This window comes from Eublepharis macularius, chromosome 12, assembly GCF_028583425.1.
Source record: "Eublepharis macularius isolate TG4126 chromosome 12, MPM_Emac_v1.0, whole genome shotgun sequence".
NCBI lineage: Eukaryota > Metazoa > Chordata > Lepidosauria > Squamata > Eublepharidae > Eublepharis > Eublepharis macularius.
Window position 1 is genome coordinate 73,510,579 of NC_072801.1, and position 18,613 is coordinate 73,529,191.

The window sequence follows — 18,613 nt, forward strand, 5'->3', positions numbered from 1 at the left end:
GAGCCCCCCTCCCCCTTGTAACAAATTTGGAGCTCCACACTTGAAAGGAAGAACTGCCTATCAAGCCAAATTGGGCTTAGATTGGGGTTTCCAGGGCAACAGCAGGAGTTCAGACAGAGTTCAGGCAGTCCCTGCCTCTGGTTGCCAAGGGAATTGATTGCAGGTGCCAAACTGTCTGTCTTGACGAACAGCAATGAAGAACTAGGCTTGCAATGACCACCTGTTCATTTAGAATGGGACCTCACTAACAGCTTGTTTGCGAACAGCTGATTGGGCTGTTAATAGCTTTTTTTAGTTCGTATTGCTGTTCATGCCCATCTCTTGTCTTAAATATTATACCCTCACCTTTTTAAAACATTTAAAAAATCATTGTTCAGCAACTGTCTCTTCTTATGTATCATATTCTGAACAGCATTTTTGACTTCTGCATTCCTTATTGTGTATATGAAAGGATTCAGCATTGGAATAAAGGCAGTGTTCAAGACGGCTAGTACTCTGGTTATGTGAGAAGTCGAATGCACAGTAGGCCTCACATACATGGCAATCAATGCCCCATACAATATACACACCACGATCAGGTGAGATGTGCAGGTAGAAAAAGCCTTTTTGCGTCCAACAGTTGAAGGGATGTGCATTACAGTGGAGATGATACAAGCGTATGATACTATAGTTAAGATCAAAGTCACAACTATCATTAAGACAGCAAACAGAAATCCCACAAACTCATTCAAGTGAGTATCACTACATACAAGACCAAACATGGCAGCAGAATCACAGAAAAAAGTATCAACAACATTGGGTCCACAGAAGGGCATCTGCCAAAAAACAAAACACTGAATAAACACAAGTATGAATGACACATACCAAGTGGCTAAGGACAACTGAATGCAGACATTCTTAGTCATAATCATTGGATATTGAAGTGGCTTGCAGATGGCCAAATAAAGGTCAAATGACATCACTGTTAGGACTAAAAGTTCTGAACCAACAAATGCGAAATATAAAAAATTCTGGGCAGTGGAAATTCAGCAGTGGAAACAAATTTTGGTCCGTGTTTGTTCCAATGTCTGAAGCAGCTTGGGTACCACAGTTGTGGTGTAGCAGATCTCCAGAAAAGCTAGGTTGCTCAGGAAGATGTACATGGGAGTCTGAAGTCTTGGCTCTATAGCAACAATACAGAGGATGAATCCATTCCCCAGAACGGCTATAATGTAGATAAATAAACCGACAACAAAGAAAATCTGGTGTAGATCATGCAGAAAAGGAATACCCAGTAGAATAAACTCCATCACTGTTGTTGTGTTCATCCTCACCTCCATAACTGCAAAGTCAAACATCTTCTGGAATAGCTGAGATTGGAAGACATCCCATAATCAGTAGTAACTTCATAGGAAAAGATAGGCAGTATGTTTAAGGAATTGAACTGACCTAGGTGACCAGGGCAAGAGAAGCAGCTGAAAATGAGGATCATCTAAAGCAAAAGTTTTCTTAACATTTATATTTTTTGCCATATATCTCAAATCAGAACAACAAACTGTTCTCCTGGTAGCCTAAGAGTCAAGACACAAGTGACGCCTGACACAGGTTGGACACTTGTCAGCTTCCCTCAAGTTTTGATGGGAAATGTAGGCATCCTGGTTTTACAGCTTGGCTCTCCATTACAGCTGCAAGACCAGGATGCCTACATTTCCCATCAAAACTTGAGGGAAGCTGACAAGTGTCCAACCTGTGTCAGGCGTCACTTGTAGCTTGGCTCTAAGAAACTGAAGTTTGGATCTAAAAACTCAATCTAGGAAAGGAGTGTACAGATAAACCCATGAGTATTCTCTGAATTCAAATTAAACATATACCTTGTTCACTTGAAATATTTATTCAGATACTTTTGGACACAATATCGTTTCAATAGAGAAGGAAAGGCTGTTTGATGGAACCGTGGAAATCTCTCAACAGGATTCATCTTTCGCTTTTCATAAACAGGCTTAGGCCAATTTATATTCTGAAAATATGTCATTTCCGGGCTATTATGATATCCAGAACAGTTTTTTTAAAGAAAGAACAGTGAAATGAAACAGTATAGTATAGTCAAACTTGGGAAATCTGGTTTCAAACTCCATGTTGTCGGTTAAACTCACTGGGTGAACCTTTCACTCTTTCTCAATCAGACCTAAAGTGCAGGGTTGTTTTGCGAATAAAATGGCTAAGAGATAAAGGAGAGGGACAGAATAGAGAGCTCCTTATAGGAAGAGGAAAAGTTAAACAAATAATTGGAAAAGAATGGAAGACGTCAAGGACCTTTAAACAATAATTAAAGCACATGTAACATCCCCCAACACATTTAGCATATACACATCAGGGAAAAAAAACATATTTATGGTTGAGATTGTGTCAGTAATCAGTTTAAAGATTCTGCAACATTTTGTATACTAATACAATGCTAAACAAGAAAACAATATTTACCCATTTTTTCCCCAATAGCGGGAAAATATACTCCATGTCTGCGAAGATCAGGGATAGAAAACCAGCCTTCAATATATTACTATGGGTGGAACTTTCCACTCTAAAATTATGTAGAATTAACGCCACAGCAACATTTGGGTGGCATCGATCTTCATCTTGCATTCACTCCATTTTGAACAGGATCTGAGGAGAGAGAAAAGATTCGACTACACCAGAACGGAGGTTAAAGAAATCCTTCATTTGCCCTTAGAACAGGGCAAGAAGAAATGAGTCATTTTAAAGCCATACAGTCATTTGGACTGATCGTGGGTTCAGCATCTAAGCACTCCGTTGCTCCACAAGAGTGTTAAGGGCCTCAAAATGTGCAACATAACAAAGCTTTTATGAATCACTTTTATTAATTAAGTCTCCAATCAAAGGCTCTTTCTCATGGGAATGACACCCAAAGATTCATTATGAAGCTATGAACTTGATTTTGCAAGCACATCTGGGAATAGCAGTAGAGATTTTCTCCATCCCCCCCTCCCCCGTTAATTCTCGATCCATGCTGCTTTATTTTACTTTCTGCACACTTTTTGGGCCTCTTGTTTTTACTTTTTTCATGTGATTATTTTTTCCATCATCTTTTCCCCTGGCTCTTTTGGAACTACTTTATTCCTCTCATGTAATATTTTTTTCAGTTTTGTTTGCCGCACCCGCTCCCACCCACCTCCAACCCATTTTTTGATGATGGGGCATTCATCATTGTTGAATCACCCCCCTCCTGCTTTCCACCCCCTCTTTATTTATTTATTTTTTAAAAAATTAAATACTGACATGGCTATATTTACATAACATTGCGAATATACCTGTAACAACAACTGCAACAACATTTAATTTATATACCACCCTTCAGGATGTTTACAAAGTATGCCACTATTATCCCCACAACAAAACACCCTGTGAGCTGGGTGGGGCTGAGAGAGCTAGAAGCTGTGACTGACCCTAGGTCAACCAGCTGGCTTTAAGCGGAGGAGTGGGGAATCCAGCTTTCCAGATTAGAGTCCTGCACTCTTAACTACTACACCAAACTGACTCTCCAGTTTGGTGTAGCAGGTTCTCTGAATTCCCAGCTTTCATTTAAAAGAAAGTAAGTCTTTGCCCCCCACAGTCAGAAGGAAGAGACAGAGACAGAATTTGGAACTAAGGACCGCTTTATTAAACATAACAACAACAGTGAACTGTGGCAAGGCCAACTGGCGGTACAGGTCAAGCCACAGTGTCCCACCAGGACCTCCGCCTTGACCTGCCTGGGCGAGCCCCACTGCCCCGGTCTTGAGCCATTCCAAGAATAGCTTGGACCTGGCTGGCCAGGCAAAGGGTCCCCCCCCCATCAAGTTCCTAAAGCCTCAGCTGTACAGCATGAGGGAAGGACTTGCACCCGGGGTTCCCTGGAGGCAGTCTAGACAGGTGGTGGCAGCCATGAAGCATACCGTCCTTCCTGCCAGACCCCTTTCCCCTCCTATGGGGAATTGCCAAAGGGGTGCTCACCAGCCCGCTCCCTATTCCCCAACTTTCTCCTGCCAGTGACACCTACTAAGCACCACCCTACAAATGCCTCTCTCCCTGCTACAGTACAAGGTAGGCAAAAAACCCAAACCCATTTAGCCAATTAGGGAATGGGGAAAAAATTCCTACCTGGCTCAAAACAGCAGCCGGCTAATCCTGCACTGAAACAGGGTGAGGCGGGTGGGCCAATCATGTGGAGAGACTGAAGCTGGAAGGTGGAGACACTTACTAAGTCTTCTGTCTCTGCCCCCAGCTGAAGACCCGGATGCCCGGGAAGAAAGGTCTGTCCCCTCCTCCATCCGCGGGGGCAAATTTCGGCACCCAGCTTAAGCCGTAAGGCAGCTGCTGGGAAGTGCCGCATTAGCCACTTCCATTGCAAAAAGATTTCTTTTTCTTATATCACTACAAAGAAAAGAGCTTGAGACTTATTTTACGAAAGGAAAGATGGGAAATCAGAAAACTTGCTAAATTTATCATTGGTATGTTATGTCAATATAATTATATTAAAGTGCCAATTAAAAAAAAAATTCAAAAGCTCATGGAAGGGTGACAATCACTTCCAGCTGCAGGAAAAAAGCCAGCTTGGGAGGGATGCTCTGATTTGAAAGTGGAGGAGGGGCTAGGGATGGATGGAAGGGCTGCTCCCCTCATAGGCTTCCCTGAGCAAAGACAGGTAGTGTGTTTATTTTCAGTCTTTTTTTAAAAGTCAGCCCTTATATCGATATATTGATATAAGGGTGTACCAATAAATAAATAAATCAATAAAAGGGGAGGGGTTGCTGTGATGTGCCTTTCTTCAGGAGAGTTTATGCACACAGTGTCTACTATATTGAGCATTGTTTATATTATTAGAAGAAGCACGGAAGCTAATAATAATAGAAGTTTAGCTTGGTCAGCAGTCCTGCATATAGCATAGGCAGGATCCTTAGCGTAGTGGCTAACTGGCTGAGCTGGACTGTGAATCAGCACTCTGCTAGTTCGACTCCCACCACTGCCCTGACCTCAGCAGGTGGCCTTGGGGAAGACCCTCCTCTCATCCCAGCTCCCAAGCTGTGTTGGGGGGATACTCAGGGCTTTTTTTCTGGGAAAAGAGGTGGTGGAACTCAGCTCCCAGGATCGCACAATGATGTCACTTTGGGTCATCTGGAACAAGGGGGGGGGAGTTTTTTAAAGTTTAAATTGCCCTCAGTGAAAATGGTCACATAGCCTGCCCCCTGATCTCTAGACAGAGGGGAGTTTAGATTGCCTTCAACACCACCACTGGCCATGTGACCAGTTTTAAGAGGTGACGGAACTCTGTTCCACCACATTCCAGCTGAAAAAAAGCCCTGGGGATAATAATAACACTGACTTTGTTCATCACTCTGAGAGTGATACTAATTTGTTCAGAAGGCTGAATATAACCACACTGTTGTTGCTGTCATTAATTTCATTTTTCCATGTCTTAGTCTCAACTCTGCTTTGGCCCCTTCTAAAAATCATTATTTTATTGCTTAATAAGTATCTTTACACTAACAATTATGAGTGTTGCATAATAATTTGGCACATTTATTCCAAGTGAAACTCAATACAGATTAAATAATGAGAATGACTCCTCCGACAACCAGCTCAAACCCACATTTGATAAATATAAAAAGGAATACGATGGATTTGATAGGTTTTTTCCCAGTTTCTTAAAAATGTGCAGCAATTTTGAAGACTTAAGGGATTTTTCCCCCTTAAAGGAATGTATGTGAAAAATCACTACATTTTGCACTATACTGTTACAAATTCAGTTTATTGCCTCTGTCAGTACTATATTATATGGAAAGAGTTCCATCCCAATTTATCAATACAGATACCAAATCTGATATTAACAGCAGCTGAAATCTATAATATAACATATTGAGCTTTACATTTTGTCTATCTGAATTATCTTCATCAGCATCTCACAAAAACTTACACCATTCATTTTTATTAAACACTTCTTTCTCTGTTTCCAGGGGTGCCATTTAGAAAAGATATTCCCCTCATCAAATAACACACCATTCCCTGAATGGTCTGCACTAGAGATGGGCACAAACCAGGAAAATGGCAGTTTGTGGCAGTTTGTGGTTTGCCATGTTTCACAAACCACAAGCCACGAACCACCATGAACTTCCCAATTTGCGATCTGGTTCATTTGTTTTGTACAGTTTGTCACTTCTGTAGCAGAACATGAACTCTCTGGTTGGCAGCCAGAGCTGCAGATCAAGCTTTGGAGGGCTGACATGGGTGTTTCCAGGGCTGCAGAAATTCTGCAGATGTCCATCCTCCCCCCCCCCCATTACCTAGGGAATTGATTGATTGGTGCCAGACTATCTGCAGTGATGAACTGAAAAATGAATCAAATGAAGTGCCCTAAAAATCATAGTGGTTTGTTGCAGTTCATCAGAAATACGCACCAACGAATCGCCGGTTCGCAAACCATGAACCGGCCCAGTTCGTGATGAACTTTGGTTTGTATTTTGGTTCATGCCCATTCCGGCTCTGCACATGTATACTGTCTCACATGAGGAAGACTCCTCTGAATGTGTCAAAAGTACACACAGATGCAAACGCAAATAACTATTATCTGGATTTCTTCACTTCGTCACTGCCAGGGTAATGAGTTGCCACCAACCTCTCTGACAGACTCTACAGCTAGAGACTGACAGGCAGGCCTCCAGCCCTCAGGGCACTTGACAAGCAAAAGTCAGTCCTGCAAGATAGGCACCCAGCAGGCTGAATTGAAAAACAATTAATTGAGTAGCAAAGTGGCAAAAGAACTGGACTTGGACTGAAGCCATAACTCTGAATAGCTCCATATTAATATAAGAAAAAGTAATTTATTAAAGAAAACTACAAAGGCAAACAAAAATAAACATTAAAATATGTGGAGAAGCATAACAGCAGCAGCAGGTTATTTAAGCTAGGCTACATACACTAGAAATCCCTCAAGTTGTTCAGATGTTACCTTCAGCAAGTTTCAGAGTCCAAATGGGAGCTTTAGCTCATAAATCCGAAGATCCAAAAGACAAAAGCACAAAAGTTGCTAGCAAGAAATCCACCCGTTTCATCGCATTCAGGAGCAGCAGCAAAACAGTCCTCCAGAAACGTGTATTTCCAAAGGGAAAGAGCAGGAGCAAGTGCAGGTATGGGGTGTGAGAACAGGAACAGGGTAGCAATAGACTGAGAACAAGGGCTTTCGCGACCAGCTGCCTGCAGCTGGCCTAAACTCTTAGCCAATCAAAAGGGTCCGAAACCTCTGATGACGAGCCTGGCAGTGGCTTCACAGGTATAGCAGGCAGGAAAGAACTCATCACTCCACCTCCATAATGCTATGTGCTAACCAACCTCGAGGCTGGTTCTAGCCTCCGTCAAGCTTTGTCCTTGAAAGCGGTTTCCGGTTTGCAACAGTAGCTCAAGGGCTCTTATCTAGATGGAACAGACAGTGCCAACAGTACTGACTAGTCTCCCAAAAGGAAAAAAAAATCTCAAAAGCCTAACCAAGATGTTTAAACTAAAAAAAAAAAAATGACCAGGATCCTCTTCTGTGGAGGAAGTTACCAAATTTGTAAAAACTGTTTGGTCTGTTTTATACAGTCTGTGGGAAACAGTAATAAGAGAAAGAATAAAATTATTTTATTGAGAGGCAGATGTGCTTGTGGAAATGCAAAGGATAAGAGTGATCCATTCATGCATTTGGAACCACTGGGAGGGCAAACAACTGAAGCACAGCTAACACTCAGCCAAACTTCAAGTGCTGCAAATTGTAAACGACTTTTCAAATTATTTTCTATTAACAAGTGTTCAAAGTGCTAAAGTGCATACAGGGTAATAAATAGCATAAGTAATATTTATAAATAGTTCATTTAATAAATAACAATAAATAAAAATCAAATACACAGGTACATAGAAATCATCTAATTGGTATCAATCAATAAATCACAATCAATAGATAACAAATACAAAGGTACATAGAAATACAGTAGTCTCATTCACACTGATTTGTGTGATAATTCTTATTTTGGATTTTTAGCCTTTGCCGGTTTACAGACTAAAGTCCACTGTGGTTCCCAACGGGTGACAAGGTGAATAAAAAGGTAAGTAAAAGCCTCTGTTCTTTTGCATGTGTTCACTCTAATCCAGGTCTCTTCTCTATTACACATTTCAGTCTTGCCCATGGGATGCCCTTGGTGGCAATTTCGCCCAACAGAAAGCTAGCCCCACTTGTTTCATACACTGAGCTTTTCCAAGGGCTGATTTATGACTGTCTGTATCCTAGGCGCACCAATGTACCTGGTTTCTGATGGATAACTCTGGTTTCTGACAGATAACGGTGAGAAAAGAAATGAAGTTTTGGCTAGTGCCGAAACTCCGTAGCTGCTGAACTACTGTGGTAGAAAATGCAAGCAAAATTAGATTAGAAGCATTTTCCTAGTGTCGTTTATGAGCACAAGCCTTTAGTCTCTCCCTCCCACCCACCCTCACTCTGGCTGGAATTGCAAAGTTCCTCTCCCCCCAGGACTCTCGCACTGCTTGGTCTTTGAAAATGTTTATTTTAAGACCTGGCAGATTCCACCTGGGGTGGGAGGGGGAGAGACTTGAGGCTTGCGCTCATAAACTACACTAAAAAAAATGCATCTAACCTAATTTTGCTTGTATTTTCAACCTTCCTCTCCACAGCATCCCAAGTGACTCTTTTAGAAGGACATTTATCAGATAAAATTGTTACCCGACACTTAAAGAACACGTGCTATGCATCACTTGTAGTTTAGTTCACTGAGAGAATGGGGTGGGGGAGAAGAACTGAGCTAGATCATTGAAGCCTTTCCCATGCAGAACAGCAGGATTTTACTTCAGTGGCACCTTAACGAACAACAAGATTCTCAGAGTGTAACCTTTTGAGAGTTAGACCTCCCTTCTTCAGAGCGCTGACTCTCCAAATTGTAAACTCTGGAAAATCTTGTTGGTCTCTAACGTGCCACTGGATAAAAATCCTGCTTTACTACTGTAGACCAACATGGCTGCTTACCAAAACTATTCCCACAGCTGAAGTCCTTGATGCTCTTTGATATGCAAGACTGGTTATCGGTCTGAATTCCCCTTGCATCTCAGGGTCTGTAACTGACAACAGCCTACTTGATTATTATTATCAATGGCAACTAGAGGCAGGTGTGGACCAGGAAAATGGTGGTTCATTTGGGTTGTGGTCTGTCGCATTTCATGAACTCAAACCACAAACTTTCACAAATCCACCCCAGTCCATGGACTGGTTTGTTGGGCTGTGGTCTGCATTTTGGTCCGTACCCACTTCTAATGGAGATCAATAGAATAAATACAAAAATTAGTGATTTATCCTTCTGAAGGCTATGCTAGGAGTCTCAGCTTCCCTGTAAATGTATCCACATGATAGCAAGGCTGCTTGATACAACATGACTATTTCTTATGATCATTTCCATCTCTCACTTCACAATGATTATGTATCCTGACTGTGTCAGGTAGAAAGAATTCTCATATCAAATTTAGCTGATTTCAAATTATGTGTAACCTATACTCACCTTGTGAGTGAATGTCATCAGCCGCTCCACAGTAAGCCACCAACACTGAACACGGTAATGAAAAATTATTCTAAACACTATGAATTACAAATTACAATTATCCAAGTTAGATGAGGTTCTTCTATGGGTGGTATATTAAATTTCGAATTACATGATTATAAACATAGAAGACATGCATTTGCAATTTAACATACAAATGGGCTCTATTGTTTAGGAGAATTTTATTCCCCTAAGCAGAATATTGTTAAGTTCCACTTGGTTGCACCTTAGTGATGGTGCTTGTATCACGAATATTATTTTCCAACTTTTTTGAACTCATTTAAAAAAATCTTCATTCAGCAACTGTCTTCTCTTATGGATTGCATTCCGGACAGCTACCTTCACTTCTGTATTCCTTATTGTATAAATGAAAGGGTTCAACATTGGTGTAAGGACAGTATTCAGTACTGCTAGTACCCTGGTGAAGCGAGATGAGGATTGCAGGTTGGGCCTCACATACATGGCCATCAGTGCTCCATACAATATAGACACCACAATGAGGTGAGATGTACAGGTGGAGAAGGCTTTCTTGCGTCCCTTGGCTGAAGGAATGCGCATTATGGTGGAAATAATGCAGATATATGACACTGTGGTGAACATCAAGGTCAAAATAACAATTAAGAGAGCACTGAGCAATCCCAGAAGCTCACTGAGGTACGTATCAGTACATGCAAGGCTAAACATGGGAGCAGCATCACAGAAGAAATGATCAACAACATTGGAAGCGCAAAAAGGCATCCTCCATACAAGGAGACACTGAAAAAATATGACGATCAACGACAAATACCAAGTGGCCAAGGACAACTGAAAGCAAACATTCCTGGTCATAATCATTGGGTATTGGAGTGGTTTACATATGGCCAAATAGCGGTCAAAGGACATCACAGTAAGGATTAAAAGCTCTGTACCTCCAAATGTGAAATGAAAGAAGTTTTGAGCCATACAACAATGGAAACAAATCGTGGTTCGTGTTTTTATAAGTGTTTGTAGAAGCTTGGGCACCACAGTTGTGGTGTAGCAAATCTCCAGAAAAGCCAGGTTGCTCAGGAAGATGTACATGGGAGTCTGAAGCTTTGGCTCGATTGCTACAATGACTAGAATGAATCCGTTCCCCAGGATGGCTATGATGTACATGAATAAACCTATAACAAAGAAAATTTTGTGCAGATCATAGAGAAAAGGAATCCCTACCAGAATAAATTCACTTACGGTTGATGCATTCATTATCAATTTAGTGGCTGCAAAATCCACTTAACCCTCTGAAGTAGCTCAGAATCTAGACAAACCAAACTGTCTATCTTCATGTGAAATAAAGACATGATGAAATGAAATTATATCAATCATCAGGTAAAATTTAGTGCAGCAGCCAGAATGTAGAACTGGGAGATCCACTTTCAAATGCCGTATTCTCTTGAAACTCATTGGGTGACCCTGGGCATACACATACTCTAGAATAATTTTTCTCTTAAATGGTCATCAAAGAAGAAAAACAATCCTTTAGGAAATCTGTCATCATTGGACTTAGACATTCCATTGTATATCAATAAAAGTACTTGTCATTTGTAGGATAATTACTCATTTAGTCCAACAGTAGGAAATCACACTCCATGATATTGTATCCATGACTGTTATAAAGGATTGTCTTTCCACACTGAGATTCTGTAGAACTGACTTGACCTACAGGTGTAGAAGACTCATTCTTGCAAGGTGTGCTAGTCTACATCTTGCACTTCCTCTGTTTTCTGAATTAGCTGAAGAAATAATGGATATTGACCAATGATTTAGATACATAAAATTTCCCAAAATTGTGCTTTTGTTCTTCTATATCCTTAGCAGGGAAAGAGAGGAAGGTGGATTTTAAAAAAAATAAAATAAAGGCATTTGAAGGAATTCTGTCACTTCTTCCCTTTGATCATCTAAGCATCCGATTTGTCTGAAGTAGTCATTATGAGAAATTTCATTTCCATGAAGCTGTTTGCCCAACCCTATTAATAATGTTCTTCCAATTTCAATTTTTATATACATTTCCAAAAAAAAGCATCTTCAATAATGTAAGATTTCTTATGGGAATTGCTTTTAAGAAGGTAAAATTCTCTCAGCTCAATTAACAAGTCTTTAAAGAGTTACATATTTAACTCTGCTGAATATCTTAAAGAGTACAATATCTCTTGTGGGAATAACTTTGAAGAAGGTAAGATTCTCTCAGGTCAATTATCAAGAGTTATAGAAGTTACAGACTTAACATTGCAAGCAAAGATGCAGAGGAGTTAGCCGTGTTAGTCTGTAGTAGCAAAATCAAAAAGAGTCCAGTAGCACCTTTAAGACTAACCAATTTTATTATAGCATAAGCTTTCGAGAATCAAGTTCTCTTCATCAGATGCATGATACAAACTGGTCAAATACAGAAGAGGAGGAGAGAGAGGGGAGAGAAGGGGACATATATCAGAAGGGGACAAGATGCAATTAGCGGGGAGGCAACCAAAACATTCCTTTGCTAGTAAATGTAAACATCTCCTTTTGGTGTGGAGTCAGTTTGCCGTGTTAGTTTGCAGCAGTATAAGCATCCAATTCCTATGTAGTATAAGCCTTCGATAACCACAGCTCTCCCTGCCAGATGCATCTGACAAAGAGAACTGTGGTCCCCAAAAGCCCATACCAGGCTCCACTGGGCTCCCCCAGACCCCGCCTCTGTAAAGGAAATCTGTTACCTGTGATAATGTGATAACCATTCATAGTCCCTATTCAGTCCCAGCTTGACAGAGTCAAATTTGCATATGAATTCCAGTTCAGCAGCCTCCTGTTGGATTTTGCTTTTGAAAGGTTTCTGTTGAACTACAGCGACCTTTAAGTCTTTGATGGAATGTCCTGGTAGATTGAAGTGTTCTCCCACTGGTTTCTGGACGTTTCCATGTCTAATGTCAGATTTGTGTCCATTTATTCTTTTGCGTAGAGGTTGGCTGGTTTGTCCAATGTACAGAGCAGAAGGACATTGTTGGCACATGAGGGCATATATCAGATTGGAGGATGAGCAGCTGTAAGAGCCAGAGACAGTGTAGTTGATGCCATTGGGTCCTGTAATTGTATTCCCTGGGTAGATATAGGGGCAGAGCAGGCATCTGGGTCTGTTGCAGGGCCTGGTACCAGTGCTGGTGACTCTGCTAGCCAATTCATGATTGTAAGTGAGAAGTTGTTTAAGGTTGGGGGGCTGTCTGTAGGCAAGGAAAGGTCTTCCACCCAGGGCTTTTGAGAGAGAGGTATCATTTTCCAGGATGGGTTGTAGCTCACTGATGATACATTGGATGGGTTAGTGGGATGGACTTTCTGTATGGAAATGCCTAAAAGCAGTTTGTTGCTTGGTTTTTAAATTTGGTATATCCTAAATAGTGTTCAAATTGAACTTCTGGATTCCTTATTGTATAAATGAAAAGGTTCAACATTGGAGTGAGGGCTGTGTTCAGCACTGCTAGTACCCTGGTTAAGTGGGAGGCGGCATCAAATAGGGAGACCTAACAATCTGGGGCACTATTTTTTTCGATAAAAAGACATTTCAAGATTTACTTGCTAAGAAAAAGAAAGATTATTTTCAGAATAGATGGAACCAACTCTCTTTTTCTCTCAAGTCACGGGATAGTAAGACCTTCTGGCGTGCAATTACAGGACTGCTAAATAATAAGCCCCCACTTGATCCCACTTGATGAACTGGTTATTTTGCAACGACACTCAGCTCTGACTCTATGATGGATTCCACACACATTGGATAATACACTTTCAATGCACTTTATCAATCGTTTGAGGTGGATTTTTTGTTCCGCACACAAAAAAATCCATTCCAAATGATCTATAAAGAGGATTGGAAGTGCATTATCCAACATATGTGGAATCACTCTATCTGTTCCATTAGCTACAATGAGACCACCCCCTCTAACATTCCTAGATGGCCTCCAGTCAACAGTGATGAAATTATGGATTTAATCACTATTTTGAAACTGGGTAGGGCCTCTGGCCCTGATGGGCTTCCCGCTGAACTTTTTAAGAAGTATGTAGATTGGTGGGCACCGTTACTAGCTAATCTGTTTACACTTATCGATCACTATGGCATTCTTCCTAATTCATGCCTTAATTCAATTATAATCCCAGTTTATAAGAAAGGAGGACCGAATTTACCTGGAAATTTCCACCCTATTAGCCTTTTATCTGTTCTGGGTAAGTTATATGTCAAGCACCTAGAAATCCGTCTTTTGGACTGAGTTCAATCTAGTGCTATCACTGGCCTAGAACAAATAGGTTTTTCTAAAAATAAATCAACTTTAGATCACTGCCTTCTTTTGTTGGCCTTAACAGAGAAATGTATGAAACTAGGTAATAAATTTTTTGTAGCCTTTTTTGTAGACTTAAAAAACACTTTTGACAATCCTCAGAGAAAGATTATGTTATAAAATGTCAAACCTAGGAATTGACTCACATTTATTATTTCTCTTGAAGAAATTACATACAGATACTACATGCCAAGTCAAATATACATCAAATGGAAGGTTAACCAATCAAATGCCAATTCAGAAAGGTGTTAAGCAAGTGTATGTATTTGCTCCCCTCCTTTTAAATCTTTTTCTTGCCAATCTGGCTTGGTTTTTATTATCAGTGAATGGTCACCCACCCAAATTAGGAGGCCAATCAATACCCCTTCTTCTTTATGTGGATGATACTGTTATTCTATCCTTTAACCAAAATTGGTCTTTGAAGGTATTTAGAAGCTTTCAACAACTACTGTCAATTTAATTTACTTTCCATCAATTACTCTAAATCAATTGCCGCCCGCACAGTCGGAATAAGAGGCACATACAAGGCTTGGGTAATAAAGGGCCACTTTTATTTGGCAACAACATGAACTGCAACAACTAAAAAACCCTGGCAAGGGCCTAACCAGTGGTACAGGTCAAGCCCTAAGGTCACTCCCCTGGACCCCACCTTGACCTGTCTGGGTGAGACCTGCTGCCCCAGATGCGAGCCACCCACATGCATGGCTGAGATCCGGCTGGCCTGGCGGATGGTTTCCCCCTTAAAGCTCCAAGCACCTCTGCCGCAGAGCATGAGGGAAGGACTTGTCCAGGAGATCCCACCAGGCAGCCTGCCCTCTCAACTGGCCACCACAAAGCATGCCAGCCGATCCTGACAGGCCCCTAATATCCCCACCAATGGGGATGTGCCAGGGGTACTCACCATCCCGCTAACATCCCCCCAACTAAATCCTGCCATTGATGGACTATACAGCACCACCACAGTCCAATAGCCACAGCTCCAGCAAGCAGTACAAGGTAGGCAAAAAACTTCCTTCCCCAAGGCCAATCAGGGAAAGAAAGGAAAAATTCCTACCTGGTCCCCCAAAAGGGAACTGGTCAAAAACCTGCACTGCTACTGGGTGGGCCGAGCACGAGGCAACAAGTGCTGATGCAGAGACAGGGCTGTCCTGTTAAGGCACTTAGCCATGCCCCCTTCCCATGTGACCCTGAGAGGCCGGGGAAACGCTGCCTCTTATCCTTCGCAGTGGCAAATGTGGCCCCCAGCCTCAAGCCCTTGGCTGCCGACCAGGTGGGGGCCGAAATGTGGCTGTGTTTTCCAAAAAATGGGCTCCACATAGGTGGCATATTGGGAATTGAGAACAGAACAAGTTAAATGTTATCACCTACAATTATCATTTTAACTGGTTGGTGCACCGGAACAGAACTATAACATTAGTCAGAGCCTCTCTAAACCATTTAAAGTAATTTTTATTTGTTAGAGGGAATCAATATATTTCTGCAGTAATTAGAATATTTAATTCCAAATTATTACCTCAAGTTCTATTTGGTATTTCCATATGGCTTAAAGCCTTCAATCAAGATGTGGAAAATACACAAGCAATATTTCTTAGACAAGTCATGGGAGTTTCCAAATGTGATTCTTATTTTATGATTTGTCTCGAAACTGGCCAAAATCTGATTAGTACTAAGGCCTGGATTTTGTTGATATGCTGCTGGCTTAAGCTTCACTTTAGAGCTGAACCAGGATCTCTTTTAAACTCTTTGAAAAAGGAATTGCAGAATACAAACTGGGATGCTACAATTAAACTCAAACTTAATCAAGTTAGGATCACCCTTGATGATTTAGCTTTAGCTGACAAATCTTACATCTTTAAATTGATCAAGCAATGATTTATAGATACTGAACAGCAAAAACTGTGTCCAGCTCAACCTAACATTTGTTCACCCGCCATGCTTGGCCCTGTTAGTCTTCCATGTAGGATGGCTTATTATCTTCATGCTCTTGACATTCTTTCACAGCATAGAACCCTTTTTATTGGCCAGGGTTAATGCAATGCATTCCCTTCCAGGATGTGTTCTGGAAAGTATCACCAGATCCCGAAGCAAGAGCATCTATGTCAATGTGGTCTTAATTCCTTAGACACAATTGACCATATAATTTTAGACTGCCCTTTTTATGTCTGCTTGGAAATGTTTGCTTTCTAATTTATTACATTCTTAAAGTCATCTGAGTAATAAACTTAAATGTCAGTTTCTTCTAAATGATTTGGTTCCTGAAGTTACTGATCCAGAAGAGTTAGCTGCGTTAGTCTGTAGTAGCAAAATAGAAAAGAGTCCAGTAGCACCTTTCAGACTAATCAACTTTACTATAGCATAAGCTTTCGAGAACCACAGTTCTCTTCATCATGAAGGGTAAGAAGAAACTGGCCAGAGATATATAGGTGAGAAGGGGAGGGGGGAGAGGGTGCAGGGAGTGAGGGCCATGTAGATGTAAATCAGTTGCAGAGGTCATTAAAGATACAACTTATAATATTTAGAGTTACCAATTCCAGCAGCACAGCTTCGATACAAAGCAAAGCTGCCAATCATGGCTATTTTGGGAGGTGGAGGGATAATTTTGGGAGACCCTGTAATTAATTTTCTGTATCTTATTTACTTAGATTTTAATGAAACTCCAGTGAAAAGGAGTCTTGTCGTCATGAATGTTCTTGCCTCCAGACCCTCCAAAATAATCATTAATGCTGAATTTCAAAACTGAATATAAGGAGAGGAAATAGAAGTTGCTGTTCTCCAAGGTGGTCAGGGCCCCAGAATGTAGAACGTCCGCTTAGCTTACTTAAATAAATAAATAAACTTGGTGAAATCAAGTCACATGCTTATACAGAAATGTCCTATTTAGAGCTTCCTTCAAAATTCCTTTGACTTTCTCGTTCCTGAGGCTGTATATAAAAGGGTTCAAAAGTGGAGTCACCACCGTTGTCAGGATAGCAGCGACCTTATCAAAGGACAGGGAGTAGTTTTGGTTCGGGCGGACATACATGAAGATGGAACTTCCATAGGCGATGGTGACCACAGTGATGTGAGAGGCACAGGTAGAAAAGGCCTTCTGCCTCCCTTGTACAGATGGGATTTTGAGGATGGTGGAGATGATGTAGGTGTAAGATACTACAGTGAGCATCAAGGAGCTCAGGATCACTAGGGAAGACATCAGGAAATCAAGGAGTTCTATGAAGTGGGTGTTCACACAGGCTGCTTCCAACAAAGGTGCAATATCACAAAAGAAGTGGTTGATGGCATGCCGGCAGAAAGGAAGTCTGGAGACAACAACTATGGGACAAAGAACTGAGAAAAAGGCACCAACCCAACATCCCAACACCATTAAGAAACAGACCCTTCCATTCATAATTACAGTGTATCTCAATGGGTTACAAATGGCCACATAACGATCAAATGACATGACAGCTAAAAGGATGAATTCCACCGTCCCCAGGAAGAAATAAAAATAAAGCTGGGTGAGGCAGCCAGAGAAAGAAATTATTTTCTTTTCAGCCAGAAGATTGGAGAGCATTTGGGGGGCAATAACTGTAGTGAAGAGGATGTCCAGGAAAGACAAGTTGCTGAGGAAGAAATACATGGGAGTGTGGAGACTTTGGTTGGTCCATATAAGGCAGAGAATGACTACATTTCCCATGAGGATGAGGAGGTAAGTGAGCAGCAAGATGAGAAAGAAGAAGATCTGCATCTCACGGTGTACTGGGAAAGACAGGAAGACAAATTCTTTAACAGATGATTGGTTGCCAGAGTCTGACTCCATTCTTTGTTCTCTCTGAAAAGACAAAACAGAAGGAATGAAGAACCCGGATGTCATCAGAGTTTCTGCTCATTCTAAATAAAAGGACTTGGGGTTTCTGAATTAAGTGAAAATAAAGAAAAAAAATTAATAATGAAAAATATGAAATGAGTGTGAATAAAACTGAAGTTTCTGTAAATTAATATAGAGGATTTAGGAAAAATCCTGAACATTCAAACCTTAAGAGCCATTACGAAGAAATACAGCAGTATATGTAAACATAATACAATACAATACAACACAATGTAATGCAATGTAATGTAATATAGTGATGTGATGTGACAACTTAATGGCCACTCAAAGTATGTTATTATTATCCCCACAACAAAACACCCTGTGAGGTGGGTGGGGCTGAGAGAGTTCTGAGAAACTGTGACTGCTCCAAGGTCACCCAGCTGGCTTCAAGTGGAGGAGTGGGGAATCAAACCCGGCTCTCCAGAAAAGAGTTCCATGCTCTTAACCACTACACCAAACTGGCTCATCTCTGATGTGAAGTTATCATGTAAGATATTGGTAAAAAAGAAAGAGGAGATGATTTACAGTTCATACAGAAGTGCATTTCTTTACCAATGTGCTTAGATTTAGTGAAACATCTATATTCAAGAGTGGGAACCTGATTAATTAGACTTAAATACATTTAAGGAAAAAATCTTTGATTTCTGCTGTGATAGGTACTATGGGACACAGTAAAGACGCTACCATTGGGACATCAATAATTTAGTGTGAGCACCCCCACACAAAGTCGAAAACACAAAAATTGTGTTTTTGTGTATAGAAAAAAAATTGTAAACATAGTACAACAGGAACACTATGAAGCTAAAGGAAGGTCAAACAGTAAAGTCATCATAGATGCTTCATAA

The 18,613-nt window shown here is 40.9% G+C and overlaps 3 protein-coding genes across 3 annotated transcripts; all 3 read right to left on the minus strand.

Annotated features, from left to right (window-relative positions):
• Positions 1-341: 341 nt before the first annotated feature.
• On the minus strand, positions 342-959 carry LOC129339888 (olfactory receptor 6X1-like). Its single transcript, XM_054994461.1, has one exon. The coding sequence runs from the start codon at positions 957-959 to the stop codon at positions 342-344; it is 618 nt and encodes a 205-aa protein (XP_054850436.1).
• Positions 960-9,881: 8,922 nt separating this feature from the next.
• Positions 9,882-10,829, minus strand: LOC129339889 (olfactory receptor 6X1-like). The gene has a single exon (XM_054994462.1). The coding sequence runs from the start codon at positions 10,827-10,829 to the stop codon at positions 9,882-9,884; it is 948 nt and encodes a 315-aa protein (XP_054850437.1).
• Positions 10,830-16,766: 5,937 nt separating this feature from the next.
• On the minus strand, positions 16,767-17,696 carry LOC129339890 (olfactory receptor 6M1-like). Its single transcript, XM_054994463.1, has one exon. It carries the CDS (start codon positions 17,643-17,645, stop codon positions 16,767-16,769), a length of 879 nt encoding a protein of 292 aa, XP_054850438.1. The 5' UTR covers positions 17,646-17,696.
• Between the last annotated feature and the right edge of the window lie 917 nt (positions 17,697-18,613).

Bases quoted from the DNA above. Each gene is read 5' to 3' on its own strand.
- LOC129339888 (XM_054994461.1), bottom strand. From the start codon at position 959: ATGTCATTTGACCTTTATTTGGCCATCTGCAAGCCACTTCAATATCCA.
- LOC129339889 (XM_054994462.1), bottom strand. From the start codon at position 10,829: ATGAATGCATCAACCGTAAGTGAATTTATTCTGGTAGGGATTCCTTTT.
- LOC129339890 (XM_054994463.1), bottom strand. From the start codon at position 17,645: ATGCAGATCTTCTTCTTTCTCATCTTGCTGCTCACTTACCTCCTCATC.